Raw genomic sequence first — 18,214 nt, forward strand, 5'->3', positions numbered from 1 at the left:
ATGCATGTGTTTGTTTCAAAAGGAAGCCTGTCCGCTTAGGAAATCATTAGAATTATTGTGATATTCCTCTTCTCCATGCACCTGTATCCCCTGATAAAACTCATGATTTTCCGTTATCCCACTAAGTAGATTGGGTTGGATGTAAGAATGTTTCCCATATCATCCATGCTCCTTTCTAATGCGGTGATATGAACAGCTACATACAACTTGGTTATAAGAAATTTATTTTATTTTATAGCAGACATATGCCATGAATTGGGATAAAAGTGCTAGAAAGACTACCTAAGAGGTTGATGCTATTTTGTATAAATTGTGTATTTTGTTGGCTTTTTGACTGAGCATGAAAATGTAACTTCCATTAGGGAAGGGTAATTTAGGTGCTCAGTATTCAGCAGAAAACTTGTCGGGCCATAAAAGCTTTTCTGGCTGGTTCCTCGGGTGTTTTCAGAGAAGAGCTGCCCACCCCTTGCTGATTTTCCCTTTGGCTTCAGTATGGGCTGAATTTACCACGGCATACCTGTTGAATCAATTTGGGGGATCCAGCAGTTAACTGAGTGAATGGAAGGATTAGTGGCCCTCTGGAGCCCTATTTCAACAGCCAGGTGTCTGTCCTGAACTAGTTAACTGCTTTTGACAGTTGAAGAAGCTGGTTTTAATACCATAGGCAGGAGGTGGTTGTGGTGGTGGGTTTGTTGTTACTGTGCTGTTGTTTTTTTTTTTTCCCCCCCTTCTTCCCTCTACCAAAATGGAGCATACCTTCTCCTTAGGATTAGGCTTTTATTTGTTTGTTTGTGTATTTAATAGGAATGGACCGTCCCCTTCCCTCAACCCAGCTTCCATGGAGTCTTTGTGCTGAGTCAGCATTCAACTTATTTCCTATCTATGCCAAACAATTGGGTGGCATTGTCCAGCAGGAACCTTTCACTGGACCCTGGTAGGGGAGGGGGTGGGACACCCGCAAAGGGGAGGGAATCAAAGTGTAAGGACACACACACACATACACACACTCAGAAGGAAGAGATGAGGCTGTTTAGACCCGAGGTCGGGGCTCCAGTTCCCAGATTCCAGGTATACTCCTCACACCAGATCAAAATCTCCTGAGTTCAAGCTGTATGAAATGTCATAATTATGCAGAGTGTATGTCATAGATTAGAAAGATTGATTTGGAAGTCAGGGTCTCCTTAGAAACTGAATTTAGACAGGGCAAATATGTTTTCCTGAGTGGACTATTTCCAAATTAGGAAGGAGCTTGTTGGTGTTTGACAAACCATTAAGCCTGAAATGCCACTTCTCATTCTATGACTTTGTTTTACCCTGGAAGCTTACTGCCTAGGCTGTAGCTAAAAGCTCACTGTGCTCTCTCTGCCCTGGAAGTCTGCATTTGGAGTCTATATTTTGCCTTTTTTGTCCGTCCTGACTTTTCAATTAATACATTTTTTAAATAGATAAAACAGATCATACTGTGACTTTTAAAATGTCAACAAGCTTGTAAACAGAAATGTAATAAAATGGCTAATAGGAGATTCAATAGTTAATAGAGGGCCTGAAGTGTGAGCAAATACAGTAGCTGTATATTGGAAAATGTGCAAGTGAAGATGGCTTTAGTATTGCAAACTGAGGAAGAAAATTGTTTTTAATTAGCACCTTCATAAGAACTGCTGATTAATACTGTTTTGTTTGGTGAAAAGCTTTCAGCTGAGTAATTTGTACAGCCATTACAACAGTTTTGTTAGAGCGGCACTCCTGTTGTTAAACACAAACAGCAGATGATAATGGTGGAAGATGAGTTTGTCATGTAACAATTTACCTTATTGAAAAAAGCTTTATATAAAACCCAATACAGTAGGTACCAGCAGAAATCACATATTTTAAATCTTTCCAAAATTGCAGTGTGCCATGCTTGTGTGTGTGTGTGTGTGTGTGTGTGTGTGTGTGTTTTCAGGGACTAGAAGCAGATTTTATAACATTTATAAAATTATATACACAATTTAAAGGTGGTGTAGCATGGACAGACCACTTTTTCAGCAGCGGTTTTACATCAGAGCAGTAAAGTGGCCGTGTATTCAAACACTTTAACTACACAAAGCAGGTTAGAAAATGGAATCCTAATTAAATAATGTTACTCAGATGGAAATTTGCATTGGGACGGGATGTAAGGAAATAAGAATTGGTGTTTCTGCCTTAGGTGGGTTTATCACACATGGGATCTTTTTTTTTTTTTTTAAATCTCTTTCTCAAGGGAAGTTTAATTAACCTTCCCCCCACCCCCCCTTTGGAGGTGTTCTAACCCACCAGGGAAAAGAGTGCCCATTCAATGAGACTTGACCAGGGAATCAGAGGCTGATTTCAGTGAATTCCCATCATATGGATATTGCCTTAGCCACAAGCATGGGAACTCTTTTTTTTAATAAATTGCAATGGTATAGCATATTTGCATTAAAATATTACACTAACCAAGGCTGGTAAGAACTGTAAATTATTGGAGTGGCGTAATAGAGCATGAGAGATTTTTTTTGTTTTTTTTTTTTGTTTTTTTTAGACAGGCCTTCGGGGTAATCACAAGGGTTGAGGCTCACGACAGTGCCAAATAAGCTTTAGACAGCATAATAGTCTGCAAAGAAAGCCACAGAGCACTAATGTGAAGGAAGAGCTGTCCACCACATGCAGCAAAAATCACCAAAGGTCATTTTATGGTAGCAATTGTGACATAAAATTGGTGGTCATGCTACATGTCTAATACTCAGCACAGCTTTATAAATGATGGGCCCCTAGCGATGGCTGTCATTAAGTGCTTTCATCATAATAAACTTTAAACTGTTGGCTTTATGAATCGCCAGCTAGCTTCAGCTGTTCGTTGGATGGAGCTTGCAGTGCCTTAAGTGTGACAAGACCTATTAGGAATTGCAACCATGTTTCAAGCGTACTTGGCTTCCCCACTCCTGGGGTGATTGCTGCCTATTAAAGGCGTCTGGGAAGATTTTCCTCCAGCAATCTCTGATCAAGAGCTTTTTTGGGCTTTGACCTGCATTTCCTTCAAGACTTTCTCTGAGGAGTTTTATAAGAGCAAAACTCCAGAGGATTTATAGCCACTTCTGATTAATACCTTTCCAGTTTTTCTAGCAACTCTCCCACTGCTGCATAGAGAAAAGCTTTCATTGTTGCCGAGGTGCTTATTTGTGACCTTTTCTCTGCTTCCTGATTCCCTCTAACGTGTTCTCTCAGTGAAATCCTCGGGGTGGAACCGAGACAGTCAAGTGAAGTTGTTACAGCTGGAGAGACAGAAGGAAAAGAGGGAGGCTTTTATATTTTTAAAGAATTACACGCCGCGCAGCCTGGCCCCGCCCACTTAAATACCCGCCGTGACGTCACCCGCCCCCCCCACCCCGAACGCATCCTTAATAAGCCCTCGGTGTAAACCGAGCCGACACATAAAGATTTCATGATTCAAATTACACTTTCATTAACCTTTAGCATAGGAAGTCTTTTAGTTTCTATAAATCTTACAGGGGTTTACCGTCTGCCCCACTGATGTGCATAATAGATGTTTGGGGAACTCGCTCTTTAAAAATCCAGGGTATTTAATTGACAAGGGGCTGCATACCTATTTCAGACTCACTTAGCAAGGACTTTACTTACTTCTAGTCGCTTCTTCCAACTTGGAGGGTGCCTCCTCCCTCCCCATCCCCCCCACCCCCAGATTTCTTCTGCTTGACTCAGATGTTTTAGGGATGACAAAAGCTTCCACCGTCTAAGTCCCTCTCTTAATAGTCTTAGGAGGCTTTCTGTCGAGCTAAGTAACGTCCTAAAGATAGTGAAGGGCATGTCTCAGGTGTGGACCATCACACAATTAAATTAGCAGCCCTCGGAGGGATTGGATTAGGACTCGGCCGGGAGCACCTGGGACCCTAGGGCAGAGCCCGAGCTTGCGATGGCAGGACTCCGCTCCGCGGCCCTGAGTCGCGAGGGGTGTCCCCAGATAAAAGTATTGCAGGCTGAACTCCCTTTCCCGGGGGCGGGGGGGGGCAGGTTTCCGTGGCCGTCCGAGGGAACAGGAAGCCGTCAGCGAACGAGTGAGCCCGAGAGAAACCCAGGCTGGAGGGCTCGCGGCGCCCCGCGCACAAAGGCGTCCGCGCATCCCTCGCCGCGAGCGCGGCCGCGGGGCACAGGAGCACAGGAGCGAGGGGCGGCCGCTGCCCAGGTGCGGGGGCGGGGGCGGGGGCGGAGGCGCGGCGGGAGGCCCCGGAACAAAGGCGCCTCCTGGAGCCTGTGCCGAGGGCGTTCGGAGGAAACGGTGCGGCCCTTCGGGAAATCCACTCGTCCCACCCTCCTCGGGCACAGCGCCCTCCCGCTCGGGGAGCCCCAGGCCCGCGCGCTCGCAGGCCCCTCCAATTCGGTTGTTTCAGCGGGACCGGCTCGAGGCGGCGCCACCCTCCCCTGCCTCCGCTCCCTCCGGAGCCCCTGCCCCCCGACGATCCCTCTCGGCGCTCGCTCCTTGGGGCTCTCCCGCCCCTCTCCCCCCACCCCCACCCCCGGGCTCCTTTGCAGCATCAGGCTGGAAGTGGAACTTTTCCCCCACTCCCTTACTTTGAGATTTCTTTCTTTCCCAGTGACCTGGGCTGCACTTTGCCCCCACTCCCTGCCTGCCAATCTCCTCGGGGTTAGGGCCTCTCTCTTCCCATTCTTGCAGGCTCTCCCTCCTTGAGAGCCCCGGGAGGCCCAGCCTCCCAGAATCCGATCTCCTTCCAACACTGCAGCCCCCCTGTGGAGGAAGGAAGAGGCCTCCTCCGAATGAATGGCCGGTAAGGAGGTTTTTAATTTGTCTGGAAATACAAGAAAAAGTGCTCAGAGCAGCGTCCCCCTCCCTCACCACGTTTGGAAGCCCCTCCGCCTCCCGGGTGGGCGCTGTCACCTGACCGTCCCAGGCCAGGGCCACGGGCGAGCTTTGGCGGAGGGCTCTGAAAACGCAGGTTTGTCTTGCGAAGGTCACCGCTTTTAAATGAAATTCTTGCTACTGCTGGTTTGCTGCCCACCAACGTGAAGTATTTGGAAGTTTAGCAGGTTTCTGGCAGACAGGATCAGAAAGTGAGCTCAGCCCACCCCTGTCTTGATGGGAAATCTGCCTCCCGAGCTCTCCTTGAGCCTCTGGGAATGTCACCATGCTGTTCCCAGCGCAGAAGACACTACATTTAAAAGCTTTGCCCACCTGACCTGTGGTTTCACCTCCAGGTGCATTAGCCTTCATTTTCCTTTATAGCCTTTATTTTTAGGAGCAGAGGGCACAGCCCCGAGCAGCCTATGTTCTGAGTGGAATGCACTCTCCTCTCTCTTTTTCTCTTGGCCAAACCACTTATATAAGTGGCATCTCATGATGCCAAGAGCCAACAAGAATGAGACAGCTCCCAAGTCTGGGGTGTTTCCCTCTCTTCCTAGGTATTGGGGTCAGCCCACCTCAGTAGGACCATCTGGGCTGGGGGGCGGAGGCTCTGTTTTTTCCCTGACCTCACCACCAAGAGCTCTTTCTCTCCGCCTCAACCTCCTTTTCTGCCCCCACTCCTCCAACAGACTAGGGGGAAACCACAGGAGGGTTACAATATTCTCCATATGAATGTGATACTGAACAGGTTCCTGCGGCCCTGCCCTTAGGGTAGACTGGGGGGGGCGGAGGTGAAGCACACTATAGTGCAGCTCTGCTCATCAGGAAATGAAATCTGTTTCTCCAGCCTTGATTCTCATCTTCATTTTGCTCACTTTGACCAGTGAGACATTAGTAACCGTGAGTTATAAACAGAGGCTTGAAAATCTCTTGCACAGGGACGCCTGCGTGGCTCAGTGGTTGGGCGTCTGTCTTTGGCTCAGGGCGTGATCCCAGAGTCCTGGGATGGAGTCCCACATCGGGCTCTGCATGGAGCCTGCTTCTCCCTCTGTCTGTGTCTCTGCCTCTCTCTCTGTGCGTGTCTCATAAATTAATAAATAAAATCTTAAAATATCTTGCACAGTGGATAAATAAAATCTTAAAAAATATCTTGCACAGTGGAGTTTGCTCTCTTGATACTTTTGGAACCCAGCTACCAAGTGAAAAAGTGGGGCTACCCTGCCAGACACTGGACACATGGGGCCCGTTCATCTCCCATTGTTCCAGCCGTGTGTGTGAAGGCATCTAGAACCTGACAGCCCTCCCCACCGCCCGCCCGGACTGGCTGCTGACTGCAACTGCATTGAGTGCGCCAGGTAAGGCAGCAGAAAGACTGCCCAGCTGAGACCAGCCCAGAGTCCCTACTCACAGAATCAAGAGCAAATAAGTGGTGGTTTTAAGCAACCACGGTTTGAGGCAGCTTGTTACACAGCAATAGATAACATCCCTCCTCCCTGAAGTATTTTCCTTAAGTGTACCTTGAGGTGCCAAAACTCGAGATAATGTTTGGCCTAAAATGTCTTGAGTTACATAGCGACTAACATTTTGAAAATACAAAAAGAGGGTACAGGTCTCACTGACCCATCAGAAAACTAGCCAATGTCACAGACAAACCCCCTCTGGCTCCTAGGAGGAGATACAAGAGAAAATAAGCTACAGGAGAAAGCAATGGAGTCCGAATCAGAATAAGTTAGATTCCAGCCCAGGCCCTGGTGATTTCAGGCAAGTTACTTACTCTCTGGGCATCACTTTCCTTCTCTCTGAACTAGATAACTTAATTTTCCATTTCATACTAAATTCTGAAGTATTCAAGATAAAAACATTCCATCATCAATCAGGGCCAGAGATTTTCATCACCTCGGGGAATTAGCATTTTCTGATGCTGCTAAGAAAAAGTTGTCCTACCTTAGCTTGGTCCCAGAGGATACTGCGTACTTCTAAGTAGATTTTGGAGGGTCTAGAATGGCCCCAATATCCTGCCTTGCTCTGTTGCAGGCTGAATCTGGGGGGTTCAGAAACAGTGGGGGCCCTCAAGCCTTCATTTTTACCCACTTATCTAACAAATGTTTATTGGGTGCTGGTCACCCTGTTAGGTGCTGGGGATCTAATAGTGAAAAACCCCATTACATGCTGGGGCCTAGTGAGAAAGAATTTGCTCTTCACATGTAGCTTGCATTCTAAACAATAGATGTGCCAGTGCATTTGTGGGATAATTATAAATTCTATGAAAAACAGATAGGGTCCTATTGGTGGAGAATCATAGAGGGGCCTTACTTCAGACAGGATGGATGCAGAAAGCCTCTCTGAGGGTCTCAGTTCTGAGAAGGAGCAGTCCTGCAAAGCAGGGATGGTGGAGCTGAGGAGCTCAGAGGGAGGAATGTGGAAGGCAGGCCCCAAGGTAGGCCGGAGCTGTTACCTCTCAGGAGCAAAAAGAAGGCCAGTGTGGCTGGGCCCTTGGGAGGAGGGATGTGGGATGCGTGAGGGCCAGACTCTTGCAGGACTGAATGAGTTCGGATTTTATCTGGAGTCTAATGAGCAGCCATTGAAAGGTTTGGCGTAGTGGGAATGACATAAACAGATGTGGATCTTTTTAAAGCTCTGAATGCTGAATGCTGGATGGAGGATAGTTTAGAGGAAGTGGAGATTCCAATTGGGAGTCTCCTATAACATGGTGGTCCTGGTGGAAGAAACAGCAGTGTGGGCTGGGGACACAGGTGACAATGAGGAAGACTCAGAGTCTGTGCCTGACCTACAACTAACAGGCTTTCAGGTGAAGATGTGGTCAGCCTAAAGGTCTGAACCCACCGCATGAGGAAAGCACGCCCCTTTGCTCTACTTGACGGATATGTGGTGGTGTGGGAGGACAAACCATGGACAGGATGGGACCTCCACATGCACCACTCCCAGCTTCATGATCTGCAAGTTCACGGGCACTTGGGAACAGAGATCTTCATGTCCTCTTGTCTCCTTGGCCCCCGAGATGGGCCTGGCCTAACCTCCTCTTACATGCTCAGAGAGAGGGGTGGCAGTGACCAGATGGGATGAGGCTGGAGAACCAGAAGCTCATTTCTACTATTTCTGTGGATATAACCACCAGGATATAACAGTTCATTCAAACTGTTTTTTCTAGGCATCCAGCACTCTGGGGGACTAAGGGGAAAAACCCAAGGGGGTCGGAGACTGGTTTCTGTCCTGTTCCTAAGGCCCCACTGAGCTCAACAAATGTAGAGCAAGTCATTCCTTATGTGGCAAGATTTAAAGAGCACAGGAAAGTTCTTGGATAGGAACAAAATGCATCATTAATACTGAAACCCACCAACAGAACTTCTTCCCCTTAGCTCAAGGCAGGGGGTATTATTAAAATGAGGCTCCTCTTAGCTGAGGTGACACTCTCATGCTCCTTGGTGTGAATGACCTGAGAACAGGTCTTAGTGGGGGTAGAGAAGTGTGATGGGAGGGGGAGGGGTGAGGAGAGGACACTGGGAACCTAGGGCAAGTAAATGGGCTCCAAATCCTGGGGAGGGAATAGAAATGGGAGAACTCCGGTGTCGAAAGCCACTCATCAGCTTCACAATGTTACCTGGGGCCAGAAGGGCTCTCCTGACCGGACAGTGCATGCGCCTGCCTGCGTGTCCTCCCTGTGCACAGGGATAAGAGAACGAGGCCCACGCGGCACTTATAAACTCCTAGGGAAATGGAGCGCATCCTCGGGTAATGCAGATCCATAGGGAAGGACTGGCACAAGGGTTGCTAGAGATAAAGGAAGAGCAAGTGCACTTTGGAAGAGAAGGCCAGATGGGCAGGGGGCCTGGAAGTGGTGGCAGTGGGAGGGAAGGCCCGACCAGGGTAGGCAGCTCCTGAGCTAAGGCCCAGAGGGAGACATCAGAAGACGTTTGACTTGGCAGGAACATGGGGTTAAATGAGGTAAGGATCCACTCATCCCATAGAGGTTCATCGAAGCCTAACGGGTGCCAGGCACTCAAGGGAGCGTTGTAAACCAGACAGACAAATTCCCTGATCTCATGCAGCAGCATTCTAGTATGGGGGAGAAAGGCAACCCACGTGGACACAAATAAGCCCGGTTCAAATCAGGATAGATCTGGTGAGGACAAGAAAATGAGTTGCTATTTTAGAAAGTGACTGGGCCTCCATTAGATACAAGGTCAAGGAAGCTCTCTTGAAGAAGGCATCATTTTAGCTGAAACCTACATGACAAGAAAGACCAAAGCTTTGGAGATTGAAAGGAAGAGAATTCTGGGCAGAGGCAACAGCAAGTGCAAAGGCCCTGAGGCAGAAGCAAATCTGCAGAGCCAGAGTGGGTGGAGCATGGAATATATGAAGTGCGTGGTGTGAGGCAAAGAGTGTATAGGATCTTGTAGGCCATGGAGGTGAAGCTGGATTTTATTTCAGTAGGAAGCTACTGGTGAATCTTAAGAAGAGGAGTGACGTGATCTTGATTTCTCAGTTGCTGCTATGAGCAGCGCGGGAAGTAAGTGTAAAGGAGGAAGTAGAAGGTAACATAAGGGTGTTACAGTGGTTCAGGCAGAAGGAGACAGATGAGGGGAGGAAACAGCGAGCCAGCCGAGGCCTGGAGAGTCAGGAGAGAGCATCCATCTGGCCAGGAGGGCTGGCCTCCCGCCCGGAGCAGTGGCAGACCAGCAAGGCTGGTCCTGGTATGACTGGTTTGACTCTTCCAAGGATGTGGCGTGGAAACGTTCCTGCGCTGCTGGATGCGGACACGGGAGCGGAATCCCAGGTCTGATGGGGTGTGTGACGAATGCAGGACCTTACCCGGGGCCCTGAGAGGCCCAGGGCCTGTGCGCTGCCCCCGCCAGCAGGGAGCAGCGCCTGGTTCATGGAGCCGCACCAGCACGTGGCACGTAGTGGTTGACGGACGGCTGCGCCAGAGCCAGCCGGGCCATCTCTGGCCCCATCCCCACCCTCGAGGCTGCGTTCAGGAATTGGCAGAAATGTCACACGCCTCCCAACAAACACCTCTAAAAGTTGTCTTCGGCAATCACATGTCATACAACCATGGAGTATTTCAAGGAAAGAAAACCTCAACCGAGGACTGGAAAAACCCGCGAGAGACCGTAGCAGCAGCTCACGCTCATTGAGCACTTACTGTGTGCGGGGCATCGTGCTGAGCACCTTGCTCCCACACCTGACCCTCACATCAGCCCTCTGACCTTGTTGTTGCTATTATCTGCTTTGTGACAGATGGGGAGACTGAGGCTCAGGGAGGTGGAATGACCCTGCCCAACCATCTCTGGCCTGGCACCGTTCCTGCTGAGGCTCTGCTGTGCCCAGATGAACGCTGGCCCTTCTGCCTGTGAGACCCTTGCCCAGGGGATAGGACCACCTGGAAAGAAGTCTTATCGGTTAATTTGGGTGTTTTTTTTTTTTTTTTAAGATTTTATTTATTTATGAGAGAGAGAGAGAGAACACGTGTGAGAGTGCATGAGGGTGGGGAGGGGCAGAGGGAGAGGCAGAAGCAGACTCTCTGCTGAGCAGGGAGCTCAATCCCAGGACCCTGTGACCTGAGCCGAGGGCAGACGCAACCGACTGAGCCACCGAGGTGCCCCACTTAGCAGTTAATTTAAATGCAGTGGAAAAGAAGGGCGGCAGCACCAGTGCTCTGCTGTTGGACTGTAGAGTCTTGGAAGCAGATCAACAGTGGAGAGCCATGTCTGAGTGAGGGGGGTCATGTTGTGGCTGGGAGGTATGTGACTTGGCCAGATTGGGGCCCAAACTGCAGATAGATGGGACACCTGGGTGGCTCAGCAGTTGGGTGTCTGCCTTCAGCCCAGGGCATGATCCTTGAGTCCCCAGATTGAGTCCCATGGCAGGCTCCCTGCGTGGAGCTTGCTTCTCCCTCTGCCTGTGTGTCTCTGCCTCTCTCTCTGTGTCTTTCATGAATAAATAAAATCTTTAAAAAAAAAACCTACAGACAGATGAGAGGTCAGCCACCCCTCAAAAGTCATGTGCCAAACCTTCCTTTCCCACCACACACGCACACTCACAAACACAACCTGCCTGCAAAGGTGCTTCCCTTGGACTCTGGCCTCCCAGGACTCCAAGTGGTAGCCAGTGGCTAGGTGGTCCCGGTGGCCAGTCTCCAAAATCACCTGAAACGCTGCCTTTGTCTTGGGCCTTGATTGCTACCCCCTGGAATGGATGTAGGGAACTCAGAATTTCTCAGATGGTGTCCAGCCCTGTGGCCGCAGCAGCTGCTCCCAGGTGAGGTCACTTGTGGCCTGCTCACCTGGGCTGAGGTTAGGCTCACGGGCCACCCAGCCAGCCATGCCGGGGACCTTGCTTGTCGGTGTTCCCTGGCCTTCGCCGGCAAAGCAAGGCAGAAGCCAAGTTTTCGACAGAGAAATGGAGTGTGCCAGCGCGATGATTCACCCCCGCACAGGGTGATTAAGTGGCGCCTCGTCATCTGAACTCTGGGTAGAGACTATGAGAATGAAGGAAAGACGAGGAGAGACGAGGAAACAGAGCCAGCCCCACAGCCCTTAGGACGGATTGCCATCGCTGGGAGGGCAGGACAAAAGACGCGCCTCCCCAGGAAGCAAGAGGCAAAAAAAAAAAAAAAAGAAAAGAAAAGACCAAGAATCCAGGGACATGCCCTGGGTAGGGACAAGCCACAGAGGGATTATTCTAGGGTGATTCCACTCTCAGCGCAGAGAAGCCCACACACAACCCCATCTCTCAAGTGCCTGTCACCTCGCTGCCTGGTTGCCAAGTAGAGGAAGACACCGAAAATTCCATTCCCTTACATGCAGGTGACGTCACTACAGCCATTTTAAAAAATGATCAAGCATATTTAGGTGCTTCTTTGTCTTGGGGCTTGGTCGGGATTGCGGGCACGTGGGGTGGGCTCTCCTCCGAAAGGTCTATTTTTGCCAGCAAGGCTCAGAACAGACATATTCTAGTTGGTCGCTTATATAATTAGCATTCCCTTTCTCAGTCTTTGGGAGGGGGGTGGCTAGGACTAAACAACATTCTTTGATGTCAATGGAATATTAAAGATTTAGATCCTTCCACCTTTGATGTTGGCAGCAACAGCTGCTAACCTGACACGAACGACTCTGGAATCTTCCTCAGATTTGCTGCAAGGGGTCTCCAGAAAGGGGCTGAGGGGAGAGAGGTGTTTACTCAGGCCCTTCCATCCCAAATTAAATATTCAAATTGGGTTTGTTCTGAAGCATTGTTAAGGCTTGAGCTTTAGCTTAATGGAAATGGTATTGTCCCCCGAATAAAGGTTTCATTAGGCCAGCCCGCAAACTTTTCCCATTATCCCCTGCAAGAAACAATCTGGGTGACAGCCTACCCGTCATAATCCCCTGCTTCAGATTTATGGTGACAAAAGACTCTTAATACTGAAAATGTTCGGGGGGAGGAGAAACACTTCCCAAACAAGGGGTCTCTCCCTTCCAGGCCAGGTAACAAAGGGTCAGGAGGAATTTGGTGGGGCCTCCCGGCCACCTGCCGAGTAAGCCTGCGCTCAGTAGATTAACTGCAGCCCTGACTGAGTGTTTGGAAAGGCAAGTTACATGGCAGAGCAAACAAAATTCAGACTGTGCTTTACACATGGTAATCCCAAATTTAATAAGAGCCTCACCACTGGGAAGCCAAAGCCAAAAAGGTAGCGGAGGTGTGGGGCTATATTGTTCCCAGCAAGGAGTATGGCCATTGGTGCTGGGCAGCCGCTGGACCACCCCCTGGGGGTTTTGTGGCCTCAGCTAAAAAGTTCCTTCTGGTCTCTTGGATGAGTTGGCTATTTTTCCTCCTTCCAGGCTTCAAGGGCCTTGTCCAGAGATGAGTCACAATTCTGTGTCCTGAACAAAGTCCCTACAGAATGCTTGGGTGGTCAGAAAGGTCCATCTAAGCCTCGAGCCTGCAGGCTGCACTGGAATTCACCTATTTGACCACAGGGCCCACCGTGGGCAGAGCTGAGGCTGCAGAAAAGAGGCCATGGGAAGCCCGTAACTCAGGCTTTGCACGGCGCTAATGAAGGCCTGTGTCTACACCTAGTCAGTTATCAGATGTTTAAGATGGAGTGTATGTGGGATTTACTTGGGGCACACGTGAGTTATTTCTCAAACTATGGTTAGCTCAAGAACGGTCTCTTTTGTGGCCACCTTCATGATCATTTGTTCCCTCGAGAGCTATTTACGGAGCACGTGCTATGTGCCAGGTCTCTGCTCAAGTGCCTCTGACATCAAAGTGAAGAGAAAACAGACATGGTCTCACTCCACAAACAATACAAGCAAAGGTAAGTACTATAAAAGAGAGAAAACTTGTTCCATGAGGCCAGACTATATATTTTTTTTTCTTTCTAGAGGAATGCCTCTTAAGTTCTATGAAGGAAGAGAAAAAGATACGTCATGTAATGCCAATAAATTCATTTGGTTCATTTATCAAAGGCCAGAGGACTATCTTCATTGTCATCTCTTGGGGACCAAACAAAGGCTACTGTAAGTTTTTTTAAAACGGAATTCCCTAAGTAGTACCTATCCCACTGGTGTTTGGTCAAAGGCTAGCAGAAATCTTAGAGTCTTTCAGTGAGCTATTTGCTATGGTGGTCTACACCAATGCTTGGTCATATGCTCAGGAAACATGATGAATTGACCAAGAAGGGGCTTGAAAACACAAGTACAATAAAAATTAAATTGAAGTGCGTGGGAGAGTGTCTTTCTATTAGAGTGGGACATTTTGGGGAATGTGGAAATCTATACAAATGCAGGACTCCAAGAAAAACATGGATGCTCCATTTCAGCTTGCCTGAAATTTGGCACTGTACCATCTCCTTGATTAGCCTTTTCTTTCTTAATGCCCTATCCAAATAGTTTATTGTAACCCTTTCCCACGGATCCATACATCTAGGTACTTAGTAAATGTGTGTGCCCATGTCTACATTTCCAGAATTTTTTGTAAGAACCATCTTTACTTGACCCCTGGCAGTTCTTCTGATTGTATTTTCCATGTCTTCTCCTCAGTTCTTGCATCCAAGATATATATATATATATTTTTTTTTTTCCTTTTAAAAGATTTTATTTTAGAGAGAGTACACATGACTGGGAGGAGGGGCAAAGACAGAGAGAATCTCAAACAGATTCCCCATTGAGCCCAGAGCCCAGTGTGGGGCCTGATCTCAAGACCATGAGATCATAACCTGAGCCGAAATCGAGAATCGGATACCCAACCGACTGAGCCACCTAGGCACCCTCAAGCTATGTTTAAACAAATAAAACTTCTCCCACCTCACATGTTCCTTGACCTGTGTCCCAAGACATGATGCCATCTCAAACTTCTCATTTTTTAAAATTTTTATTAATTTATGATAGGCACACAGTGAGAGAGAGAGAGGCAGAGACATAGGCAGAGGGACAAGCAGGCTCCATGCACCAGGAGCCCGACGTGGGATTCGATCCCGGGTCTCCAGGATCGTGCCCTGGGCCAAAGGCAGGTGCTAAACCGCTGCGCCACCCAGGGATCCCTTTCCTTTTTTTTTTTTTTTTTTTAATTTTATCATCTCAAACTTCTCAAACACAGTAAGTCATTTGTTGAGAACCTAGCCATGGGTCAGGCACTGTTCTGGGCACTTTATGTATATTAACTCATTTAATCCTTCACAAGGAAGGTTGATATCATTATCCCATTTTACAAATGAGGAAACTTGAAACTATGATTTCAAGTTACTTTCCAGGAGAATATGGCCAATAAGTTGCCAGTCTCAGATTTTTTTTAATTTTATGATAGAAATATAAAATTTATATAATAAATTTTTATATATTTTTTGCTTTTATTGTCACATGTCTTATCTTAGGGATTATTCTTTCTTCCTTCCTTCCTTCCTTCCTTTCTTTCTTTCTATCTTTCCCCTCTGACTCCTTTTTCCCTTTATCCACTTCTCCCATCCTCTGCCTCTGGCAATCACCAATCCATTCTCTATATCTAGGAGCTTGGGGGTTTTTTTGTTCATTTTTCAGTCTGTTTGGATTCCACATGTAAGATCTGGTATTTATATTTCTCTGTCTGGCTTATTTCACTAAGCATGATGTCCGCAATGTCTATCCATGTTGTTGCAAATGGCCGTGTTGTGGCAAGATTTCATTCCTTTTTATGGCTGAATCATATTCTGTTGGATATATACATCACATCTTCTATATTCTTTTGTCTGTTGATGGATACTTAGGTTGCTTCCATATCTTGACTATCATAAATAATGCTGCAATGAACATGGGGGTGCATATATCTTTTCGAGTTAGTATTTTCATTTCCTTTGGATAAATACCCAAAAGTAGAATTGCTAGATCATATGGTAATTCTATTTTTAACTTTTTGAGGAATCTCCATACTGTTTTCCACAGTAGCTACACTAGTTTATATTCCCACCCACAGCAAATGAGTGTTCTCTTTTCTCCACATTCTTGCCAATACTTGATATTTCTTATTTTTTTTAAAAGCCATTCTAACAGGTTTCAGGTGCTATCTCACTATGGTTTTGGTTTACATTTCCCTGATGATAGTTCCAATTTTAATGTAAGTTTTGCCAAAATGAGCACTGTATTTCCCTGATGATTAATGATGCTGAGCATCTTTTCATGTATCTGTTGGCCATCTGTTGCTTTCTTTGGTAAAAATGTCTATTCAGATCTTCTGTCCATTTTTCTAAAGTTTTTATTTATTCATTTAAGTAAAATCTACACCCAACATAGGGCTTGAACTCACAAGCCCAAGATCAAGGGTCATATGCTCCACTCACTGACTGGGCCAGCAAGGTGCCCCTTTTGCCCATTTTTAAATCAGCTTGTTTTATTGCTATTGAGTTATATGAGTTCTTCACATATTTTGGATATTAACCCCTTATGAGATACATGATTTGCAAAATACTTTCTGCTATTCAGCATGTTGCCTTTTCATTCTGTTGATGGTCTTCTTTGCTGTGCAGGAGCTTTCTCGTTTGATGTAGTCCTACTTATTTATTTTTGCTTTTGTCACTTTTGCTTTTGGTAAGACCATATATGACAAGCCCACAGCTAACACACTCAACAAAAGCTGAGAGTCTTTCCTCTAAGATCAGGCACAAGACAAGAATGCCCACTCCCACCACTTCTATTCAACATAGTATTGGAAGTTCCAGCCAGAGCAATTAGGCAAAAGAAAGAAGAAATAAAAGGCATGCAAATTGGAAAGGAAGAAGTTAAACTGTCACTATTTGCAGATGACATGAGATTATACATAAAAAGCCCTAAAGACTCCATCAAAAAACCATTAGACTAATAAAGGAATTCAGAAATTCCAGGATACAAAATTAATATGCAAAAATCTGTTGCATGTCTACACACTAATAACAAACTATCAGAAAGAGAAATCAAGAAAATAATCCCATTTACAACTCCATCAAAAAGAATAAAATACCTAGGAATAAATTAGCCAAGCAAGTGAAAGATCTACATATTGAAAATTACAAGACATTTAATGAAAGGAATTAAAGACGCAATTAAATGCAACAATAATCTGAGTTCATGGATGGAAGAATCAGTATTGTTAAAATGTCCATTCCACCCAAAATAATCTATAGATTCCACATAATCCCTATCAAAATTCCAATGAGCGATGTGTGAGTGGCTCAGTGGTTGAGTGTCTGCCTTTGGCTTGGGGCATGATCCTGGGTCCAGGATGGAGTCCCAATCCCGCATCAGGCGTTTCTGCAAGGGGCCTGTTTCTCCCTCTGCCTCTCTCTCTATGTCTCTCATGATAAATAAAAAAAAAATCTTTTTTAAAAAGTTCCAATGGCATTTTTCAAGGAAATAAGTAATCCTAAAATGTGTGTGGAATCAAAAAAATAAAAAAATCCACCACAAATAGGCAAAGCAATCTAGAGAAAGAATAGCAAAGCTAGAGGCATCATGATTCCTCATTTCACATTCTATTACAAAGTTATAGGAATTAGAACAGTATGATATTAGCTTAAAAACAGACATATAGATCAATGGAACAGAATAGAGAGCCCAGAAATAAACCTATGAATATATTCTCAACGAATTTACAACAAAGGAGCCAAGAATATGCAAGGGGGTGGGAAGGACAGTCTCTTCAATAAATGGTGCTGGGGAAACTGGACCACTGTCTGACATCATACACAACAATAAACTCAAAATGGATTAAAGATTTGAATAAGACCTGAAACCATAAAACTCCTAGAAGAAAACGTAGGTCATAAGCTCCTTGACATAGATCTTGGTGATGATTTTTTTTTTAATCTGACACCAAAGGCAAAAACAACAAAAGGCCATACTATAGAGGACTTGGCTGAGTCAGGGGGAACAGGAAAGGCCTTTCTTTTCTTTTTCTATTTTTATAAGATTTTATTTATTTATTCATGAGAGACTCAGGGAGAGAGAGAGAGAGAGAGACATAGACAGAGGAAGAAGCAAGCTCCCCACAGGGAGCCCAACGCGGGACTCTATCTTGAAACCTGGATCACGCCCTAAGCGGAAGGCAGACGCTCAAGTGCTGAGTCACCCAGACATCCCAGGAAAGGCTTTTCTAAAGAAATGGTGCTGGATCTGGGGTCTGAAGGGCATATAAGAGCAGGGCTAGGTTGGGGATGGGAGCAGATGGAATGAAGGACAAAGGGAAGCATGTTCAGTGTTTTAGTGGCTCTCAGGCCCTGTGGTGAGAAAGAGGATGGTGCAAGCAAGGAAGGGCTACCCTCATTCTATTTCCTGGGGACCCCAAGCCTGTGCAGGAAGAAGTTTTGGGAAACCAGGTCCTAGCTTATATGTACCATAGTAAGAGTGAGGGCCACAAGATGCTAAGGATCTGTGAATAACACTTTCCTGGGTGGGGGTGCGGTGGGGGCTGAACCTCAGGTGGACCTCCCAGCTTAGCAGCACCAAGCTCCTGGAAGATGAAGCAATTAAAAGTGTAAAAATAAGAAACCCCCAAATTTCTGAGTCTATAGTTCAAGATAGTGAACCCAGGATACACATCTGGCTCCCATCCTTCCCAAAGTCTTGTTGAAATAAAGTTTTAGAATTCCAAAAATATATAAACCTTTAACATTAAAGAGGGAAGGAGGAGGCCACCAACAGATAAGAGACATAAACAAATTTCTGGAATACATCCAGTATATAGGAAGCATCACTAGAGGAGCCAGCTGAAGGAAACCACACAGAATGCTTTATGAGGAACAGCAAAGGGAACAGGATCCAGTTCACAAAGGTTCAGGGAGGTCCATTCAGGTCAAGGATATGCACAAATGCCCAGTAAATCCACACCATCTCA

The 18,214-nt window shown here is 46.5% G+C and overlaps 1 protein-coding gene across 1 annotated transcript in view; it reads left to right on the top strand.

Annotated features, from left to right (window-relative positions):
- The window catches only part of CAMKMT (calmodulin-lysine N-methyltransferase), a 404,255-nt gene extending 390,965 nt beyond the window's left edge, over positions 1 to 13,290 (top strand). Inside the window, exon 11 of the mRNA XM_077915259.1 lies at positions 13,261 to 13,290. Within this exon, the coding sequence (XP_077771385.1) occupies positions 13,261 to 13,275 (15 nt within the window). The 3' untranslated portion in view covers positions 13,276 to 13,290. The remainder of the gene's footprint in view (positions 1 to 13,260) is intronic.
- Positions 13,291 to 18,214: the final 4,924 nt, after the last annotated feature.

The sequence above is a fragment of the Canis aureus genome, chromosome 11 (assembly GCF_053574225.1).
Source record: "Canis aureus isolate CA01 chromosome 11, VMU_Caureus_v.1.0, whole genome shotgun sequence".
NCBI lineage: Eukaryota > Metazoa > Chordata > Mammalia > Carnivora > Canidae > Canis > Canis aureus.